Here is a 20,428-nt window from a genome sequence, read left to right on the forward strand (position 1 = left end):
AGGGTTGGGGAAAGAGTTTGGCAATCTGCGGGGCACTTAGTGGCGGTGGGATGGTGAGAGGTATGCTGTGATCATGGAGAAACCTTGGATTCATAAAGTGCACTAGGTATCCATGGCACTATATATATTTTAAATGGATGATGAATTAATATATATTTTACATAGCATAAACTTTTCTCCTTCAATAATAAGTAATAACAACTTTGCTCTTTTGCGGTGCATTGTGTCTGAGGAACTCAAAGTACTTTATAACCATTCATTTAGTCTCAACACCCCCAAAAAGGAAGGTAAATACTAATATCCCCATTTTAACAATTAGTGAACTCAGGCATAGGTGCACCACAACTTGCCTAAGCTCATGTAAGAAACCAGTGGTAGAACAATGAACAGACTTCAGTCACGAGTCCCACTCCACTGTTTTTATTAATGAATAAAATACTCCCTTCCTTCCTTAATCAAACCATTTTAAAACTTCCAGGAAAATCGACTTTGTTTCCCTAGATTAAACTCCAGAGTTGTATTTGCAATTTAAAAAAAACAAACTTTAGAATGCAATTACTGTACAGTGTACAATAAACTTTGTGAAAATTCACATTACCTCCATCGTGGGGGGCCACATTGATATTTCCTGAGGCCGATGATTCCAGGAATCTGCTTGATCCAAAAGAGATGCCTGGCCAGGATAAATGCTGCCTGCCATGGCTGGTATCCCATGAGAACCAGGATAGCCAGAGACCTATAAAAATAAAATGTTTGATGATCATATTAAGGCCCCCAGTTAAGCTCCTCTATGTTTGATGATTCTCTCTCATGTGGCCAAAACAGAGAGCATAATAAAAGCCTCATGGCAGGAGATTAAGTCAATTAAAAGAAAATATAGAGAATCAGAAGAAAAGTCAGCAATTCAAGCTGAAATATGACATACTCACAAATACTACTTTAACAAACCACGTTTATTGTGTTAGATCAGGTGTCCTCAACTAGTGATAAAAGTTATGTTTTAACCCTACTAGCAGAGGACATCAAAATCCCTTAATGAACAAAAAATATCCATCAGTACATTTTCAACATAAGGAATTACACACACAGCTCTCATTAATGTTAATAGGAATCATGCACATTTCTCCCTATGAACTATGCTAAAAATGTACCCCCTAGTGTATGTTACAAGTTTAAATCCTGAGTGACAGCATGTAATTATCATAACTGCAGGATGGCCTGACAAATTCCTTCTCTATAGAAAAATCAAAGCAATTTTAATGAGACTGAAGTGTTCTCATTTTAAAAAATGCTGCTTCAGTCTGGGTGCTCTGCAGCTTTGAGCAAATCTAAAAATTCTGAAACAGTTCCATGACAGAAGATGTTTTAAATTTACTTTGATGGTACAAGACCAAAGTTAAACAGGCAAGTATACTATGTGTTAACATTTGGAGAGGGCTGTCAACTGGAGGGAACATGAAATGCTTCAAAGAACTCACTGGGGAACACAGCATGAACAAGGCCAAGGTAATCAGACCACTTAATCCTATTTTGACATGCAAGTGACTTTGTTAGCCTAGTATAAATTGTCACATGCATGTTACATGAACACTGAACTTCCTTGATAAATATGAGAAAAAGTTTATTACTGTAGTTTTAATTGACTGGAGAGTCAGACAAGGAGTTGACTTGCTTGCCATTTGGAATCAACCTACGAGACTCAATTCTGGTCTTACACTGGTGTAAATGAGAAGTATGTCTATTGAACTCAATGGAGCTAAACTGGTGTACATATGAGGAGAAAGAGACCCACTACATGCACATGGATGATAAACTATTTTAAAACAGCAAGCACAAAGATAGGTAATATTTTACCTGGTAATGATTGGGCGGTACCATATGCTGTGGACTAGGATAAAAACCTTCACTGGATCTTGGACTGGGATAACCAGGTCTGCTGGGCTATAAATATAAAAAAGAGTGCACTTTTTAAAGAGAACAATCATATAAATAAAATACAACAATCAAAGTAAGTTATTTTCAGGAAAGGCAAATTTTCTCATACTGCTAAACTTATACAAGATGCTTCATGAAAGCAAGCTTCATAATGTAAGCAAAAAAAGATTGTAGGAAATAATAGAGTTGAGTGAATAATTCATTCAATGAATTTTGCCTCTTTTTCTGCTTGCAAACAGTTTAGGCTAGTGTCACATTTAATATTCAAAATTATTTGCTGAACAATTTCTATTAATAACTCTTGTTCTGTAGGTTCTTTGAGAGTAGCTGATTGTGAGTTTCCAATAACCTGAACTATGGGTTGGTTCTGAGAGGATACACTATTAAAGCATAATAATTGAAATCAGGTTTCAGGTGTGAATGCTCACGTTTCCAAGTTCATAATCGGCTTCCTGCTAATATTTGCCAACAATTCCCATGTATTTTGGCAAAAGTTCCTCACAGTTAACTCCTTTGCTAGAATAGTGGTCTAAAGTACAGGTAAAGCACAGTAAAGTCTAAACACAGGTAAAGCAAACTGAATTATTTCTTGGAAATAATATTCACAGAAATTATCCTGAGAGACTCCCTGAGCTCTAATTGTTAATGTTCATGTAATTAACTGCCCCAAATTTTAACCAACATTTGAATTCCAAGACAGTTGGATTATTTATGCCTTGTTTTATAACCCATCTCCAGTCTAGTGAAGCAGCTAGAAATGTCTCCCATTAGAATGGACAGCTGCATTAACTATAGGTGGCAGCTAGCAAGTGGCCACAAAACTCCTTGGTTGGCTATCAGATAACTGATCCCTTTCCTCTTTAGGATTAGTTGCAACACTTCCTGTAACTGTACATCTTCTGGTCAATCATGAAAAAGTGAAAGAATTCAGAGGGTAATATTATACACTGTAATGTGAAAAGAAGCTTGCTATTCTGCATTGGCATCTGAGAGTGCATGATTTTGCTGGAACCTGAATACTATGTCTATCTGTGGCCACTAAGTGGTGGAGATATTGCTAGAGCGACATACTTTTATCATCTAGGCAGAGCAGTGCCACTACTTCATCATTGATGACAAGTTTGCTGACTTCTTCCCAGGGACATGTGATCAACATCAGCTTTCAAAAGATTTTAGAGATAAGGAGGCGGTGTCGCTAGGTGCAGTGGGGAAGGAATCAAGTTCAGAGAAAACAGTATTTTGCAAAATACTGTCTGATTGCAAGGTTTCTAACTGTACATAGGGATGAGATGGGGGTATGTCATTTGATAGTACTAACTGTTGTGATAAACTTGTTGTGAGTCTACTGGTACACATACAGTTTTGAATTAGAAGTCTAAAACCCTTCACTGTATGTGTATAATGGTGTTGAAACTCTGTTACAATGAGAAGAAAAAGAAACCAAATGCCAGCATGAGGAAATAATATGGATTCTAAGAGTCAAGTCTTAAAAGAAGCATTAAATTCCATGTTGACAAAATTCATCTAACTGGTTTACAGATCATCAGTACACATCCTCAATATTTTATGCAGAAACAGTGTAAAGTGATGCCTTAACTCTGCAGCTAAATTTCACATCTATAGAGCCACATATATAAAGAGAGTCACTTGAACAAGAACAGAAATGACTGAAACCCTACAAATAGAAAATGATGCACAATAACGTGGGTATCAGATTTCAAAAGCAGCGTACTTGATCAGGTCCCAAAGCTCACAAAACCACTGTTCTCAAAGGCGTTAATAATGTGCTTTTCTAACAGTTGTAATTCTTCATTCATTACATTAAAAAAGCATTTAGTGCACTCAGATTAAGCCTTAGAAGGCAAAATTTAATCCCTTCATCAAACAATGTTTTAAATTATTAACTACCATTGTTATTATGGGTCATGCAATTTATTTGCTTTTGCACTAAATCATAAAAGTTAGGCCAGGTCTACATTACAGACCTATGTCAGTATAATAACGTCACTCAGAGATGTGAAAAACCCACATCCCTGAGTGACAGTTATCCTGACCGTAACCCCCTGTTTAGGTAGTGGTATGTCAACGGGAGAGCTTCTACTGTCAACATAACTACCACCTCTTGGGGAGGTGGATTAACTATGCAGATGGAAGAGCTCTCATAGGAACATCTTCACTTAAGAGCTGCAGCAGGACTGATGCACTGATATAAGAGCAGACTTGCCTTCAATCTTAGTTGATTAAATAGGTCAATGGGGTTTTTTAAATTCATTTTAGAACAAAAAGTTCAAACCATTTTTCCATGGGCTATGTTTCTTGTCCTGTTGTCCCTATTAAAGTGCAGAAGCGGTGTTCACAACTCTCTCAACCAACAAGCTAAAGATGTTGGGGAAAAAAAAATAAAGACCCCACCTTTTGCCAGGAATGTTTATGGATGTGTGTGGCAGAAACAGCAGCTGCTGGCTTCAGGTTTTCATGACCAAGTAGCTGGTTAAGACACAGCCAATATTTGGCACTGGGATGGTGACTGAACTCAAGGAGAAGCTAGTCAAAATATTTGTGCCCAATGGCTCCTATGAGGAGACACTGATGATAGTGGACTTTGGAGCTACTCAGCACCTTGCAGGATTAGACTTCAAGACTGCACGGCAGTGGTGTCCAGATGGATAGCAGATAGACATACCAATGAACATACAAAAAAAAATACTTAAGGATCCTTTAAATTATAAAAGGGAAATCTTCAGAGAGGAATTGTAACAGTCTCTCCAGAATAAAGTAAAAATGTAATGAATTCATTTCTATCTACTTACTATTATGGTATAAACTTTACTTTATGATTGTCAGTGATCTCACTAGCTATTAATTTACGAGAAATAACACAGACTGAAAGAAAGGGAGAAAATGTTTAGCCCTAGGCAAAACAATTTAATGGCAAACTATTCTAGTCTTTTTCAAGTTACATGACCATGAGAAAAGAGAGAAACAAGAGAAAAGTTAAGTACGGTACTGGCTAACAGTCTGACTCAACACCACAAAACTGCAATACAAATCAGCTCTACTAACTCAGCCTATGGAAGGCTGGGTCCTTAAAGTGAAATCCATCTGAAACAGTATACAATTAGTTAAGTGTTATCATTAGCAGCAGATCACCAAACAGGGCAAGAGGAGGGAGCCTTCTGGCTTCTCTCATGACTGAACAATATTTAACAGGTTAATGGAATAAAATAATAATATTGTTGAATGTAAAGTATGTGTTTAAAAAAAAGTTAGCTACCTTGGGAGGGGCTTCATCTGATCCTCCTGAATCCCAGGACACTGTGACTTGCCGCCTTGATTCCATTCTCATTCGTTCTTCTTGCTGCAGCTTCTCTTCCTCCAGTATTGTACTAAGGAGAAATAAATGTTACACTGAAGATAAGTAATATTCTGGTTCAGTGTCTAATAGATGCTATCTCCAAATTTCTTTCAACCCCTCAGATTAATGGATCTCAGCCGGCAGACGGTCAGGAATTTACAAGGCAAATAAGACTGCTTTTAAACAGAGAGAGGGCTGGTTAAGTTTCCTAAAACTAATACTAGGGGAAAATACCTTTGCAAAATTATCAGTTGAAACACAACAATCTTTATATGCAAAGACACATGGTAATGAAAGACATTTTTAGAAAATTATGGGTGATGCTGTAGAAGAGTTTTTCACATGTGAACATTTCTTTTGATCTAGCACAACAAGGCATAATTATGCTGAGAAATCCCAAGAGGCAATTAATCAAGCACATACTTGCAAACATTTATTTTTCATATGGAAATATTCTATTGCATCTCTGCAAAGGTATAAAACAAACTGCAGATATAATCTTCATGGAAGCACGAAAATCTTTCAGTTCTATCGACAAATTAAAAAAAGAAAATCTTAAATACTATGACTTACTACATTTCAGAGTAACTAGGAACACATCTAACAGACTAATTCAGCCAAACAGAAATGTGATGATATTTACTCAGACTCTTACTATTGAGGCCATAGGCTACAATTTCATCAAAATACAAAACAGTAGTAAAACTAGCTTGCTACTTACCACTGTTCTGACTATCACAGACTATTTGAAGTTCAACATAATACTGCTGTCTCCACAGCAGCCTCCTCCCAGTTCTGCTATGTGGATTATTAATCTTGGATATTTGCCATTTTAAAAATACTTAGAATGCAGCTTTCAAATAGGAGTTAAAAATCTGCTAGAGCTGCATGCTACATAGATTCTTCAGAGTTCTCAGTAGGTCTGATTGTTTTCGTATCAATCTCTCCAGAATGACAAGCTAATCAATCTTGTAAAGGAGCAATTCCCCTGTGTTTACCACCATGCAGGAGTTTCTAATAAGGAAGCTCATTCAAAGTTTTAACCTCCTGGTTTAGTCCGCTAAAAACCATTCAGAAATACATATGCAAGGGATGAGATCAGTTGCAGCAGTCCTTTCTAATCTGGGAACTTTCTTGCTCATTACAAGAATAAATTCTGCTTGACTGGACACTAAAACTCTGCTGTTTCTCTTTCAGCCAAAAACAGAAAATAGCTAATCTAGTCTGATTTAAAATATGCTGCTGTTATTTCAATCCATCACTGCTGAAGTAAAACACACAAATGTCAGAACAAAAATATATTATGGAAAATCAGATAAAAAACTTCTTAATAGCAATTCTGATACAACTGTTGCAGAAACAAAAAACTCTAGCTAGGGTAGCCCAGCAGATGGAATGTAGCGAGAAAATCCTTCTATTCCCTTCTTCCTTTATCAACAGCAAGGAAATCACAACTTAAAAAAAAAAAATTCCCTTCCTGAAACTATCAAAAACCACCAGTAGCTTTGTGTTTAGGACCAGGTTCATCGCTGAGCAGCTTGAGAAATCAGCCTCTGTGTGCCCATAACCATGAATAGCAGATGATGATTTTAAGACATGTGCCATGTATCCAAGTTAAAAAAGTGAATGCTTTGTGTGTAATATACTTGGAGAGGTTTGTAACAGAGTCTTTGATACAGTAGGCTGCTTCTCTAACACTAGCAAATGGAATGGAGACATATCAGACGTTTAGACAAGGATGATGTCAAAAATTTGTGCCACAGGTTTAATGTTGTGGAACCCCCGCTCCTAACTCCAAATTGGAATCTAAAATTCTCATCTTGTCTGCCTGTCTAGCTATGTGTCACATTCATCATATTACTGTCTGAGTAACAAATATTTTCTAAGGGTATGTCTATACTACTCCCTGGATTGGTGGGCAGCAATCCATCTAGCAGGGGTCGATTTATCATGTCTAGTCTAGATGTGATAAATCAATCCCCGAGTGTTCTCCCGTTGACTCCTGTACTCCACCACCGTGAGAAGCGCAGGCAGAGTTGACGGGGGAGCGCAGCAGTCAACTCACCGCAGTGAAGACACCGCGGTGAGTAGGTCCAAGTATGTCGACTAATCACGCTATTCATGTAGCTGAAGTTGTGTAATTTAGACCGATTCCCTTCCTGTCGTCCCCCCCCCAGTGTAGACCAGGCCTAAGTCCAAAAAGATGGAGTGGGAATGCCACATATAGACATAAATGACGTGTTTTACATAACACAGGCTAAGCCTCTTGCCTCATGACCGCAACTCAGTCCAGTGAGATATTTCTAAGTCCTTGCCATAAAGAGGCGTCGACTCCCTTACCAAAACATCCTGGGACCATTCTAGCTCAAGACTGATCACATGAAAAAGAGCTCGCACTTGGATGTCTTAGACTCCCCACTAGAAAAAATGAATATAAAATGGAAATGCCACTGGGAAGTTTTAAACTGCTGAAAGCAAAGAGTATAAATAACTCACAAAAACGTCTTTGTTTTTACAATGGGAAGACCAACCCATAGATGGAGTAAATCAAGAGATATTTTTGACCTTCTCTCAGTACAGCTGCTTGAGTACTCTGAGCAGTTAGTTAGACGCCACAGAAGGTCAGGAAAAGTCAGATCTAGGCATATTTTCCCAAACTACACATATTTTTAGCCACAGTAAGGACAGATGCATTTTTATTCATATAATTTCCCTGCCATTTCTTAAGGCAATGCCATCAAACTTAACATTTTTCTAGGAAGGTTTAGATGCTTGATTTACAGTTTCAACTATTCAAAGGTTTACTTAACTTGAGAAATAAATTCTACTTTACTTACAAAGAGTCTGTTTCTGGAACATCTCATTAAAAAGAAAACATGTACCACTTGTTTCCACACAAGAGTTATTTGAGATCCTGCATGGTTTTCTTTTACTTAAGAAAAAAAAAGTAATTCTAGTACTTCAAATATCACTGTGTGGAAACTGATGATAAATGCTGACATTTTAATGGCAAACTCTCTCTTTCTAAGAAATCTGTCAGTATAGTATCTAGATGACAAAATTAACAAATACAAGAAACACTTTCTTGAATACGTCACCATATTCTCTACTCTGCCCTCATTTTATTCCAGTTTCCCAAGGGATCATTCTAATGGAGGTCTTTGAAGGAAAACACACTGTGTAGCAGGGTGGATAAAAATCAATGATTTTTTAAAAAATTAAAAAACTTCAGATTTGTATTTAAATGTGATTTTTTAAATTTTAATTAAAAATACTTCAAAAACTAAATATTTCAAATTACATTTGAAATTATGACAACCTATGGCTTAAAGTTATTATAATCTATTAAAGTGATTTAAATTACATAAAAACAAATATTCAAAAAGTACGTTTCCTGCCAAAGTTTTTGACAAATCCAGTTTTTGTCAGCAGTAGCCTGCTTTGCAGGAGCAGAAAGAATATTTTCTTCAGTTTATTTAATTAGTTTGAGAATCCTGGCCATGGTGACCTGAAACAATGAGTTAAATTCATTAATTACAGAAAATACTTTGTTTAAGAAGTCAGTTTTAAATGCAAATCATGTTTTCATAAACATTGTTTTTCTTATGTATCCTGCATTTAAAGTAGTTTAAAACCATTTTTAAAAATGCTGCTATTTGCATTTTAAGTGAATTCCAATTTCTATCAAAATAGAGCATGACAAATCTGGAGTAAACAAATAATCCTCTAGTAATAAGAAATGCATCATTCACCAATTTCTGTCATCATAAAAAATGGAAAAATTAAGAATCTGAATAAATATATGGTAAGGTATATAATTTCTTAAATAAATGTGTATAGATATACTGTATCCTCCTGATTGGCAAAAAGTACCAAATTAATGTAAAGGCAATATTTAGTTGCAAATCAATATTTTAATGGTTATCAAACAACGAGATCAAACTTTTCCTCTCATTAGGAAAATAACAAAAAAGTATAAATGCAAAACAGGATTAAAATTTCTGACTTAAAGAGGCAGTTACTTACCTATAACTGGTGGCTCTTTGAGATGTGTGGTCCCTATCTGTATTAAACCATGGATTACGCATGTGCCTGGATCCAGAGAATGTGAAAGTAGTGTTTGTTGGTCCATACATGCACCCTGGTTCACCTCATGCCGCCGACTGGAGGGATAAAGGGTGTGATGGACCGATCTCTCCAGTTCCTTCTCTACTCTGAATCATATAAGATCCGAAACACAGGGGAAAGGACAGTTACCTGTTCCATAACTGGCATTCTTCGAGATGTGTTGCTCATGTCTATTCCACAGTAGGTGTGCATGCTCGCCATGTGCACCAGTGCTGGAAGTTTTTCCCTCAGCAGTACCCGTAGGGGGAGCGTTGCTGCAATCCCTGGAGTGGTGCTGCTATAGCGCATTGTAAGGGGAGCCACAGGCTCCCCCCACCCTCAGTTCCTTCTTGCTGGACCAACTCAGACAGTGGGGAAGGAGGGCATGATGTGGAATAGACATGAGTAAACATCTTGAAGAACGCCAGTTACGGAGCAGGTAACTGTCCTTTCTTCTTCGAGTGCTTGCTCATGTGTATTTCACAGTAGGTGATTACAAGCTGTGTCTAATAGAGGTGGGTAGGAGTTCACAGATTCCTTGACTGGAGCACAGCCCTACCGAAAACAGCATCATCCCTGGTGTGGGAGACGATTGCATAGTGCGATGTGAATGTGTACACTGAGGACCAGGTAGCGGCCCTAGAGATGTCCTGGATAGGGACATGGGCCACAAAGGCAGCTGACGAGGCCTTAGCCCTTGTCGAGTGAGCCCTTACAATAGGTGGTGGGGGAACCCCTGGTAGGTTGCAGCATGTATGGATACACGATGTAATCCACCGGGAAAGCCTCTCGGTGGAGATCGGTTGGCTCCTCATGCACTTGGACGAAGCAACAAAGAGTTGTGAAGACCTGCGGAATGACTTAGTCCTATCTAGATAAAAGGCCAGAGCCCTGCGCACGTCGAGCGTATGGAGGCGGCGCTTCTCATTAGAGGTATGTGGCTTAAGCCAGAGGACAGGTAAGAATGTCTTGGCTCACGTGGAAGACGGAGATCACCTTGGGGAGGAATGCAGGGTGTGGGCGGAGCTGAACCGTGTCCTTGTGAAAGACAGTGTACAGGGGGTCACAAATCAGGGCCCTGAGCTCCAAGACCTGCCAGGCTGACGTGATGGCCACAGGGAAGGCCACCTTCCAGGAAAGGTGAGATCACGAGCATGTGGCCAGGGGTTCGAACGGGGATCCCGTAAGGCGGGATAGCACCAAATTTAGATCCCACTGAGAGACAGAGGTCCTAACATAAGGGAAGGACCGATCTAGCCTCTTGAGGAAATACCCGGTCATGGCATGGGAGAAAACTGAGCAGCCCTGGATTGGCAGATGGAACGCCGAAATAGCTGCCAGGTGCATCCTGACAGAGGAAGGGGCCAGGCCTTGAGTTCTAAGGTGAAGCAGGGACTCAATAATAAGTTGGAGCAGGGCAGACACTGGGGAAACATCCTGCTCGCCTGCCCACCAGGAGAATTGGGGCCACTTTGCCAAGTAGGCTTGGTGCGTGGATGGCCTCCTAATTTTGAGGAGGACATGCCTAACCCCCTCCGAACATGTTCTCTCCTCTGCATCCAGCCACTGATCAGCCACGCTGTCAGATGGAGGCTGGCCAGATTGGGGTGGAGGAGGTGGTCCTGGTCCTGGGAGAGAAGGTCTGGGTGGTGCAGCAATGGCCGGGGAGGGGCCACGAGTAAGCCAAGGAGGGTCTCAAACCAATGCTGTCGGAACCACGCTGAGGCGATCAAAAGGACATGTGCCTTGTCCGTTTTTACTTTTTCCAGGCTGAGGAGCAGACCCACTTCCAGCTGTAGCAGGGGTAAATGCGACGGGTCCCCCATGCCGTCCAAGGGAGGGCGGACATGAGGCAAATTGTAGTGTATAACCCTGGCAAATGGTGCTGAGGACCGATTGGTCCGATGTTATTCAGGACCATTCCACAAGGAACGCACACAAGCAGTTGCTGAAAACTAACTTTATTGGTGGGAGGGTCCTTTCGGGGGTCACCAGGGTACCCTCTCGCAACCAATCAAAAACCGCCTCTTGCCCTGCGGCATGCCCCTGGAGGGTCCAGGCTGCGGGGCAGAGAGAGACTGCCTCTGAGGTCACCTCTTCTGAGTTTTGGACCTCTTGTAGACAGCCTCGTATCTCGGCTGGGGCGCAAGGATGGAGGTTTGTTCCTTAGGCTTTTCCTCGGGTAGGACGTAGAACCCAAGGGCTTGAAGGGGGTACGTGAGTCCGTCATGCCGTGGAGCCTCACGTCTGTTTGTTCTGTGAACAGGCCCTTGCCGTCAAAGGGAAGATTCTGCATCGTGGACTGTGCCTCCATGGAGAGCCTGGATAGCAGTAGCCACGATGCCCTGCACATGGACATTGCCAAGGCCATGGATTGAGCAGCCGTATTCGACGCTGTCTGCAAAGCAGCCTTTGTGGCAGTGGCGCCCTCCTCCACCAGTGACTTTAATTCCTTCTTTTCATGCTCCGGAAGGGAGGGCTCAAATTTTGGCAGTGATCCCCCACAAGTTAAACTCATATCGACTGAGGAGGGCCTGGTGGTTGGCTACACACAGCTGGAAGTTGGTGGATGAATAAAGCTTTCTGCCAAACGAGTCCAGTCTTTTGGAGTCTTTATTTTTGGGTGTGGGTCCTGGTTGGCCTTGTCTTTCCCTGTGGTTCACAGATTCCACCACTAGGGAGTTGGGGGCTGGGTGAGTATAGAGCACCAAGCATTTGTGCTCCGCCTTTTTTGATATCGGGGCCAGGGAGGCCGGTGTTTGCCAGAGGGCACTGGAGATATTGGCCACCCCTTCATGGAGCGGGAGGGCCACTCTGCCCGGTGCCGAGGATGAGTGCACGTTAAACAGCGAATCTGAAGGTCCCTCCATCTCCTCAGCTTGGAGATGGAGACTGGATGCTACTCGCTTTAGCAGCTCCTGATGGGCCCTGAAGTCCTCCTGTGGTACAAAGGGGGGCGAAGCTGCGATCTTGTCATCCAGTGCGGGGGAGGGGGCTGGTACCGGGCTCTGCACCTTGGCCGGTGCCACGGGGTCCACCTCTTGATCCGACTGCTCGTGCGGTGCCGAAAAGCCGTGACCCGCCAATCTATCCCTTGGAGGTCTGGACAGCGCAACTGACGGAGCCTCTGATGCTCCCGCTATCAACCGAGGGCCTTGCTGGGTGTGCACGGGAGGCCAGGAGGTCCACTGGCACCACTGGCTCTTCCACGGTGGTCCTTGTCACTGGCTCTAGTGTGGCACCGGTGGCACCAGCTGGTCGGGTTGGCCTGGCTAGAGCATAGGGCGCTGTGTGTGGTCGAGGTCTGGGTTACCAATGACCTGTCGGTGCTGTGTGAGCAGTACGCGTAGTGGTACGGAGCATGGCTTCTGCCATGGGACCGGGACTCCGACGTCGAGGAATGGTACTGCCCTGAGCTGCTACTCCTCGAAACGCTTCAATGCCTGGATCTGCGACAACACAGAGCTGGCGATCCCCACCAGGAGTGGTGGGCGTGGTGCCTCAATGCGCGAGAGCTGGAGCGTGACTGGCGACGGCGTCCGTGCCGGGAGTGGTTCCACCGAGATGCCGAGAGCGGGAGCATCTACGGCGTTGGCACCTGTCCTGCCGATATTCTGTACTCAGCGTGAAGTGGTGCCTAAAACTGCGCTCCGACGGCACCCTACCAGACAACCTGGAGGGCGACAAGAGTGGAGCCTGGGGGCTGTGTCCCGACAGGACACTGGGTGACGAGTGGTCCCGAGAGCGGTCTCCTGACTGGGATCTGCGTCAGGTCGGTGTTGGCTGACGAGACCCCAGTGGTGGCTTGCCTCTAGAGTGGGGTCTGGGTGCCGGTGGTGCCCTGGGCACCTGCAAGGTCATATCATCTTTGGCCGCCTGCAGGGCCTCCGATGTTAAAGACATGTGGACTTCAGCTTGAGAGGTCTGAGTCGACACAACCAGACTGCTCCACTCGACCTGAGTTAGAGCTCTAGAACCCTGGGGGGAACTGGGGCTGCCCGATATGGGTCTAGCCTCCCCCCATGCCTTCTCTCTATACTTCTGAGATGACAAAGCCTTCCTCTGCTTTTTTGACAGAGAGCAGTGCCGGCCATCGGAAGGTACTGGGGGATCACCATGCGCCGAAGACAAAGTACTCGGCGCCAATTTCGCTTGGCGCACCAGGGTAGGAGGCAGTGCCAACTCAACAAGAAGGGCCCGAAGTCTAATGTCTCTCTCTTTTTTCATCCTGGGTTTGAAGGACCTGCAGATTTTGCAGCAGTCGCTGATGTGAGATTTGCCTAGGCAGCAGAGACAGTCAGTGTGCGGATCACTCCTGGGCATCGAACCCCTGCAAGACTTGCACGATTTAAACTCTGGGGCCCGGGGCATGCCTCGGCCTGAAGAATAACTAACTAAACTAGAACTTTTACTAACTAACTGATACAGGTACTACTGAACAACGAACGAGATTTGAGATGAGCTGCAGCAAAGCTGGAGTGAATAGTTGCAATGCACCGTCATCGGCGGCAAGAAGGAACTGAGGGTTGGGGGAGCGTGCAGCTCCCCTTATAGCGCACTGTAGCAGAGCCACTCCAGGGGTCATAGCAGCACTCTCCCTATGGGTACTACTAAGGGAAAAACTTACGGCACCGGTGGACGTGGTGAGCACGCACACCTACTGTGGAATACACATAAGAAAGTACTCGAATAAGCAGGATGAGTAATGGAATATAGACAGAGACAACACATCTCAAAGCACCTACAGTTACAGGTAAGTAACCTCCTCTTCTTTTTTGAGTGATGGTCCCTATTGTAGTCCTATTGTGGGTGATTGACCAGCAGTACCTAAGTAGGAAGAGGGCACACGGATGTAGGCGGTAGGGCTGAACAGAATACCAATGTCCCAAAGGAGGCATCAGCAGAAGAATCTTGCACCAGGGTATAATGTCTTGCAAATGTGTGAAAGGAGCTTGATGTAGCTGCTTCACAGATGTCCAGGAGGGATACTTCCTGAAGAGATGCCATAGTTGTTGCTTGTGCTCTTGTGGAATGAGCTCATGTGGTGGACGTGGGGGGAGGTTCGAAAGCTGACAGAGTAGAATACACCCATAGAACCATTTGGAGGTTCTCTGGGTGGAGATGGTATGCCCTGACTCTTTCTGCTATACTGACAGTCTTGGAGATTTCCTGGTTGGTTCTGTTCCCTGTAGGTAGAAAACCAAGGCCTGCTGAACATCAAGGGAGTGGCGTCTTCATTCCTCTGTTGAAGTGTGTGGTTTTGGGGGAGGGGTAGCTCAGTAGTTTGAGCATTGGCCTGTTAAACCCAGGGTTGTGAGTTCAATCCTTGAGGGGGCCATTTAGGGATCTGGGGCAAAAATCAGTACTTGGTCCTGCTAGTGAAGGCAGGGCCGGCTTTAGGAAGTGTGGGGCCCAATTTGAACACTTTCAGTGGGGCCCTGGCAGGGATAAAGAAAAAAGTGTAAAAAAAAAAGCCTTCCATTTCTTCCATGTATTATTTACTTTCCATAACTATATAAATAATAAAATTGTATATTATGTACATTGCATCATATATGCTGTTGATTGGTTATTAATGACTGCCGTTTCACATGTGTAGGACCATGCCACTCCCTGGGGATGTGCACATGGGTGGGTCCCCACTGCTTCCTGTCCCCCTCATTGAAGCAAGGGTGCAGGTTACTGGCCTGGGAACAGCAGGGCAGCAGTGGACATGGGGCTGGTTCGAGGCAGGGCAGGGGCTGACTGGAGGTAGTGTCTGGCTGCAGGCAGGGCAAGGGGTGCGGGGCTGGCTGGAGACAGGGGAGTGTGGGGCGGGCTGGCTTCAGGCAGGGCCACATGGGGGTGCAGCAGGGGTTGGCAGGGCTGGAGACAGGAGTATGGGACTGGCTGGCTTCAGGCAGGGGGATGCAGCAGGGGTTGGCTGGAGACAGCGCAGGGCGGGCAGTGCAGGGCTGGTGCGGGCAGGGGTGTGTGGCAGGGATTGGCTGGAGACAGGGCAGGGGGTTTGGTAGGGGCTGGCTGCGGGCAGGGGGTGCAGAGCTGGCTGCAGGCAGCGGGGCTGGTGCGGGCAGGACAGGGGGTGCAGCAGAGGCAGCTGGAGCCCTGGCCCTTCAAATAGCCCCCAAGCCCCCCACTATCCCAGGGCTCTGGGGGCTATTTAAAGGGCCCAGGGCTCCCCTTCTTCTACCCCGCCCCGGATCTTTTAAATAGCCGTGGGAGCCCTGGGGAATGCATGGGGGCGATGGGGCTCTGGCGGCTATTTAAAGGACCGGGGTGGCAGAGGCAGCTGGAGCCCTGGCCCTTTAAATAGCCCCAGAGCCCCCTGCTACCCCCAGGGGGCTCTGGGGGCTATTTAAAGGGCCTGGAGCTCCAGCCGGGGCCGCGGGGCTTGTCGCGCTCCGGCCGGAGCTCCAGCCGGGGCCGCGGGGCTTGTCGCGCTCCGGCCGGAGCTCCAGCCGGGGCCGCGGGGCTTGTCGCGCTCCGGCCGGAGCTCCAGCCGGGGCCGCGGGGCTTGTCGCGCTCCGGCCGGAGCTCCAGCCGGGGCCGCGGGGCTTGTCGCGCTCCGGCCGGAGCTCCAGCCAGGAGAGCAGGGCCGTGGGGTTTGCGGCGCTCCGGCCGGAGCTCCAGCCAGGAGAGCAGGGCCGTGGGGTTTGCGGCGCTCCGGCCGGAGCTCCAGCCAGGAGAGCAGGGCCGTGGGGTTTGCGGCGCTCCGGCCGGAGCTCCAGCCAGGAGAGCAGGGCCGTGGGGTTTGCGGCGCTCCGACCGAAGCTCCAGCCAGGAGAGCAGGGCCGTGGGGTTTGCGGCGCTCCGACCGAAGCTCCAGCCGGGGCCGCGGGGCTTGTCGCGCTCCAGCCGGGGCCGCGGGGCTTGTCGCGCTCCAGCCGGGGCCGCGGGGCTTGTCGCGCTCCGGCCAGAGCTCCAGCTGAGAGAGCGGGCCGCGGGGCTTGTCGCGCTCCGGCCAGAGCTCCAGCTGAGAGAGCGGGCTGTGGGGCAGCCACGCTCCCCGCCGGCGCTTTGGTCAGGGGAGCGGGGCCATGGAAGACCCCGGAGCAGACCGCAGCCGGGGTAAGTAAAAAAAATTTAAAAGGTGCCTAAAGCGCGGGGCCCTCTTAGGCGCGGGGCGCGATTCCCAGGAATCGGGCGAATCGGCCTAAAGCCGGCCCTGAGTGAAGGCAGGGGGCTGGACGCAATGACCTTTCAAGGTCCCTTCCAGCTCTTGGAGACAGGATATCTCCATTATTAAAAAAAAATTAAAAAACACAGGTAAGTAATGGATTGGTTAAGGTGAAATTCTGAAACTACTTTAGGGGTGAATTTTGTGAGTAGTGAGAGAACAAGGTTTAGGTCCCACTAGGGAGTAGGCTTCTGTGTAAGTGTGAAGGTTCGATTAGGCCTTTCCAGAATCTATCAGTCAGTGGATGTGTGAAGACCAAGTAGCCCTGAGAAGATGGATGGTATGCACTGATCAGCACCAAGTGGACTCTCAAGGAGCTGATGGACAAACTTGATGTCTTCAAAGATAGGATATAGTCCAAGATGAGAGCAATATCTGTAGTCTCGGGAAGAATGCCTCTTTGTTGTACCCAAGAAGCGCTTCCATTTAACTAGGTAACATAAAGTCCTTTCTACTACTGGAGACAGTCGTAACATTGTCAGACATTGTAAGGACATGGTGAGAGTGGATGAATTGAAGAAAGGACTTGCATGCTTTCCGTACTGCTCACAACTCCATGATATCGATGTGCATCCTGGCCTCTCAAGATGTCCAAACACCCTGTGCTGTGTGATTGTTCATGTGGGCTGCCCCACCTAATAGGGATGTGTCCGTAATGACAGCCCTGTCCAGGGAGAAAGAGAGAGCCCACGTATCAACAAAAAGCTCTCCCCTACACATGCTAAGAATTTGTAGGACATATTATGTTTTGCTGCAATAGTCTTCCAGCAGATATCAGGAAGTTAAAATCTCGCCACTAATACTAGCTCATGTGTGTTAGCTAATCTTGTTACATGTTTGTAGAATGACTCATCCACTTCCTCTTTCTGATTTGGTGGTCTATAATAGACCCCCATTGTAACTGTTTTTTACCCTTGTTATTCTCCCTCAGACACTCCCATCAGGTCTGTTGCTCACTTCACCTTGGACCTCGGAAAAAGCGTATACATTCTTGATGTACAGCGCAACACATCCTCCTTTTTTCCCATACCTATCCTTTTGGAACAAGCTATCTCCCTCAATGCAGGTGCTCCAATCATGGGCCTTGTCCCACCAAGTCTCTGTGATGCCAACGAAGTCATAATTTTCCTCATACATCATGACTTCCGGTCCACACTCCTTACATTTGTATACAGGAATCCAAGTCATTGTGCAGACTGCCCTGTTGCTTTTCTTTTTGCCTTTTTAATGTAGTTGTGATTTCTAGACCCTTCTCCAGACCCTGCTTCCCCTTGTTTTCGGTACTTAAGCTAGATGCACATTGGCTGGATTAGTCTGATTTCTCTGAGGTGGACTTTGAGGAACACTTAGTCTCATGCTTATGAGAGTGCATCTTACCTTCCTGACAACACTCCACCATGAGGTTTGTGGGGATAGATTCTCCCACACCAGAGTCAGATGTCACAGCAGGAGGCTCATTCCTTGCTGAATCAGGCCAATACACAGAGGGGTTCCCCGGCCTGGGTCCGACTGGAGCCTCATGGCCGCCTTCATTAAGTATTTGCAGAGCTGAAGTTCCTGCCCTCCTTTGGTATGGCTGGGGAATGATCAGCAGATAGTGAATCTTGCTGCAATGTGAGATTCCCCAGGGAGCACTGGTGGTTGTCTTTGACTGAGAAGGATTGCAGGTAGGAAGCACAGAATTTGAAGACCAAAGTCCTGGGTGTAGCTGCTACCTGAATCGGGTATGGGGGGAAGAGAGGGTGCCCTCAGGAGAATAATCTAATGCTAAATGGCACAAACTATTAAAACTGTTAAATTATTTACAAACTAGATTATTCTTATTTTGTAGAATGAAGCCGAAGCTGCAGACACTGACGGTTCCAACCCAGACCATGTGGTGGTGAGAAGGAACTGCAGAGACTGTTGGTCCACTCTGTCTTTTATCTCCTTGGTTGAAGGCACGAGGTGAGCCAGGGTGCATGTGTGGACGGACAGACTACTTCCCAATTCTCTGGCTTTGGGCACATGGTGTGCGTGTGTAGCTTGTAATGGAATACAATAGGGACCACAACTCAAAGAAGAAGTCAAGTCTTCCTGCTTGCTTCTTTAAATCATGATTAAAATTGGTGATTTAAAATCACTTTGGTTTAAATCAATCCACCTTGACTGCCAGACCATTTTCAGCCTCCATTTATGAGGTATATGCAGAGAACCAACCCTTGCATAGTGCTGTAAAAACGACAGAATTCTGGCTCAAGTTCATCTCGTTCTCTTTTTTGCAGCTCATTATTTATCTATGAGTAACACAGTGAAAGTCAAGCAGAATGCAAGAACAGAAAGGCCAATGAAGTCTTGTTTTCATCTGCTAATTTCACCATTTCACTACAGTCATTAAAAGCAGATTTTAACAATATGAGGCACTCAATATTTTTTTAATTGCATATATTTGTAATGAACACACTTGGTCTTTTGGACTACAACAAGGTCAGTCATTTCCTTTAAAACCTGGGCCTTTTCACCACTGGCCAACGGAGGGCCTAACTTTTTGCTCTCATAGCTACAACAGGAATTTTCATTATGCTGTTTTTTTTTATGTGGAGGAAGGGGGTGGGCAATGGGTGGCCCAATATGCATTTCCTAATGTATTAAGTTGAAATCCAGCAGACCTATACTAAATGGTGAGGCTCAATTAAAACCAAACTTCTAAATAACCCCAACACAAAAATCCAATGTAACTATTTACTGGTAGTAAAGATTAAAGAGATACTCAAGGCCCCATCCTTTTCAGCAAGTTGGGGTTTTGAAATCTATAAGCAAGTACAATGTGATTATGTGGCTGTGTAAATTACTGCACAGTTATTGTTCTGTGATGCAGTTATGAACTTGCAATATACAAATCTGTATCATATTGAAAATTTGGGGGCAACATAAAATAAACTTAATTTAATATCAAAATGCACAAATAAGGGATAATGTCTGATTATACTTTATGAACCAGGTGGGGGCAATTTGGTGTGAGGGCATGTGGAGGCAGCGCCTAACTTCAATACCTGGAAAGATACTGGAACAAATTATTAAATAATTTGTAAGTGCTAAGTAATACAACAAATCATGCTAAATCAACCTAATTTCCTTAGGCCTAGCTTAGATGGCCACTGGCTTAAATGTGGATATAGCAGAAGCAGTAGATGACTGGGACTGGGTCTCACAGTCAAGCCGCCAAAGGCCTTTTAACCATAAGAACAGCAATACTGGGTCAAATCAAAGGTCCATCTAGCCCAGTATCTTGCCTTCCAGCAGCAGTCAATGCCAGGCGCCCCAGAGGGAATGAATAGAACAGGCAATCATCGAATGAGCCATTCCTTGTCGCCCACTCTCAGGCTCTGGCAAAGAGAGACTAGGGACATCATCTCTGCCCATTCTGGCTAATAGCCACTGATGGACCTATCCCACATTAATGTAGCTAGTTCTTTTTTGAACCATTATAGTCTTGGCCTTCACAATATTCTCTGGCAAGGAGTTTGACACGTTGACCGTGCACTGTGTGAAAAAATACTTTTTTGTTTGTTTTAAACCTGCTGCCTATTAATTTCATTTGGTGACCCCTAGTTTTTGTGTTATGAGAAGGTAAATAACATTTCCTTATTTACTTTCTCCATACCAGTCATGATTTTATAGACCTCTATCATATCCCCCCTTAGTCATCTGTTTTCCAAGCTGAAAAGTCCCAGTCTTATTTATCTCTCCTCATATGGCTGCCATTCTATACCCCTAATCATTTTTGCTGCTCTTTTCTGTACCTTTTCCAATTACAATGTATCTTTTTTGAGCTAGGGCGATCACATCTACATGCAGTATTCAAGATGTGGGTG

The 20,428-nt window shown here is 45.0% G+C and overlaps 1 protein-coding gene across 14 annotated transcripts in view; it reads right to left on the reverse strand.

Annotated features, from left to right (window-relative positions):
- PTK2 (protein tyrosine kinase 2) overlaps positions 1-20,428 on the reverse strand; it is a 428,303-nt gene that overhangs the window by 46,725 nt on the left and 361,150 nt on the right. For all 14 annotated transcript variants that reach the window (XM_050940664.1, XM_050940665.1, XM_050940661.1 and 11 more), the window contains 3 exons: positions 5,210-5,321; positions 1,855-1,941; positions 599-736 (listed from right to left, as the gene is read on the reverse strand). In XM_050940664.1, the coding sequence (XP_050796621.1) occupies positions 599-736; positions 1,855-1,941; positions 5,210-5,321 (337 nt within the window). The remainder of the gene's footprint in view (positions 1-598; positions 737-1,854; positions 1,942-5,209; positions 5,322-20,428) is intronic.

Source organism: Gopherus flavomarginatus, chromosome 2, assembly GCF_025201925.1.
Source record: "Gopherus flavomarginatus isolate rGopFla2 chromosome 2, rGopFla2.mat.asm, whole genome shotgun sequence".
NCBI classification, from domain to species: Eukaryota; Metazoa; Chordata; order Testudines; family Testudinidae; genus Gopherus; species Gopherus flavomarginatus.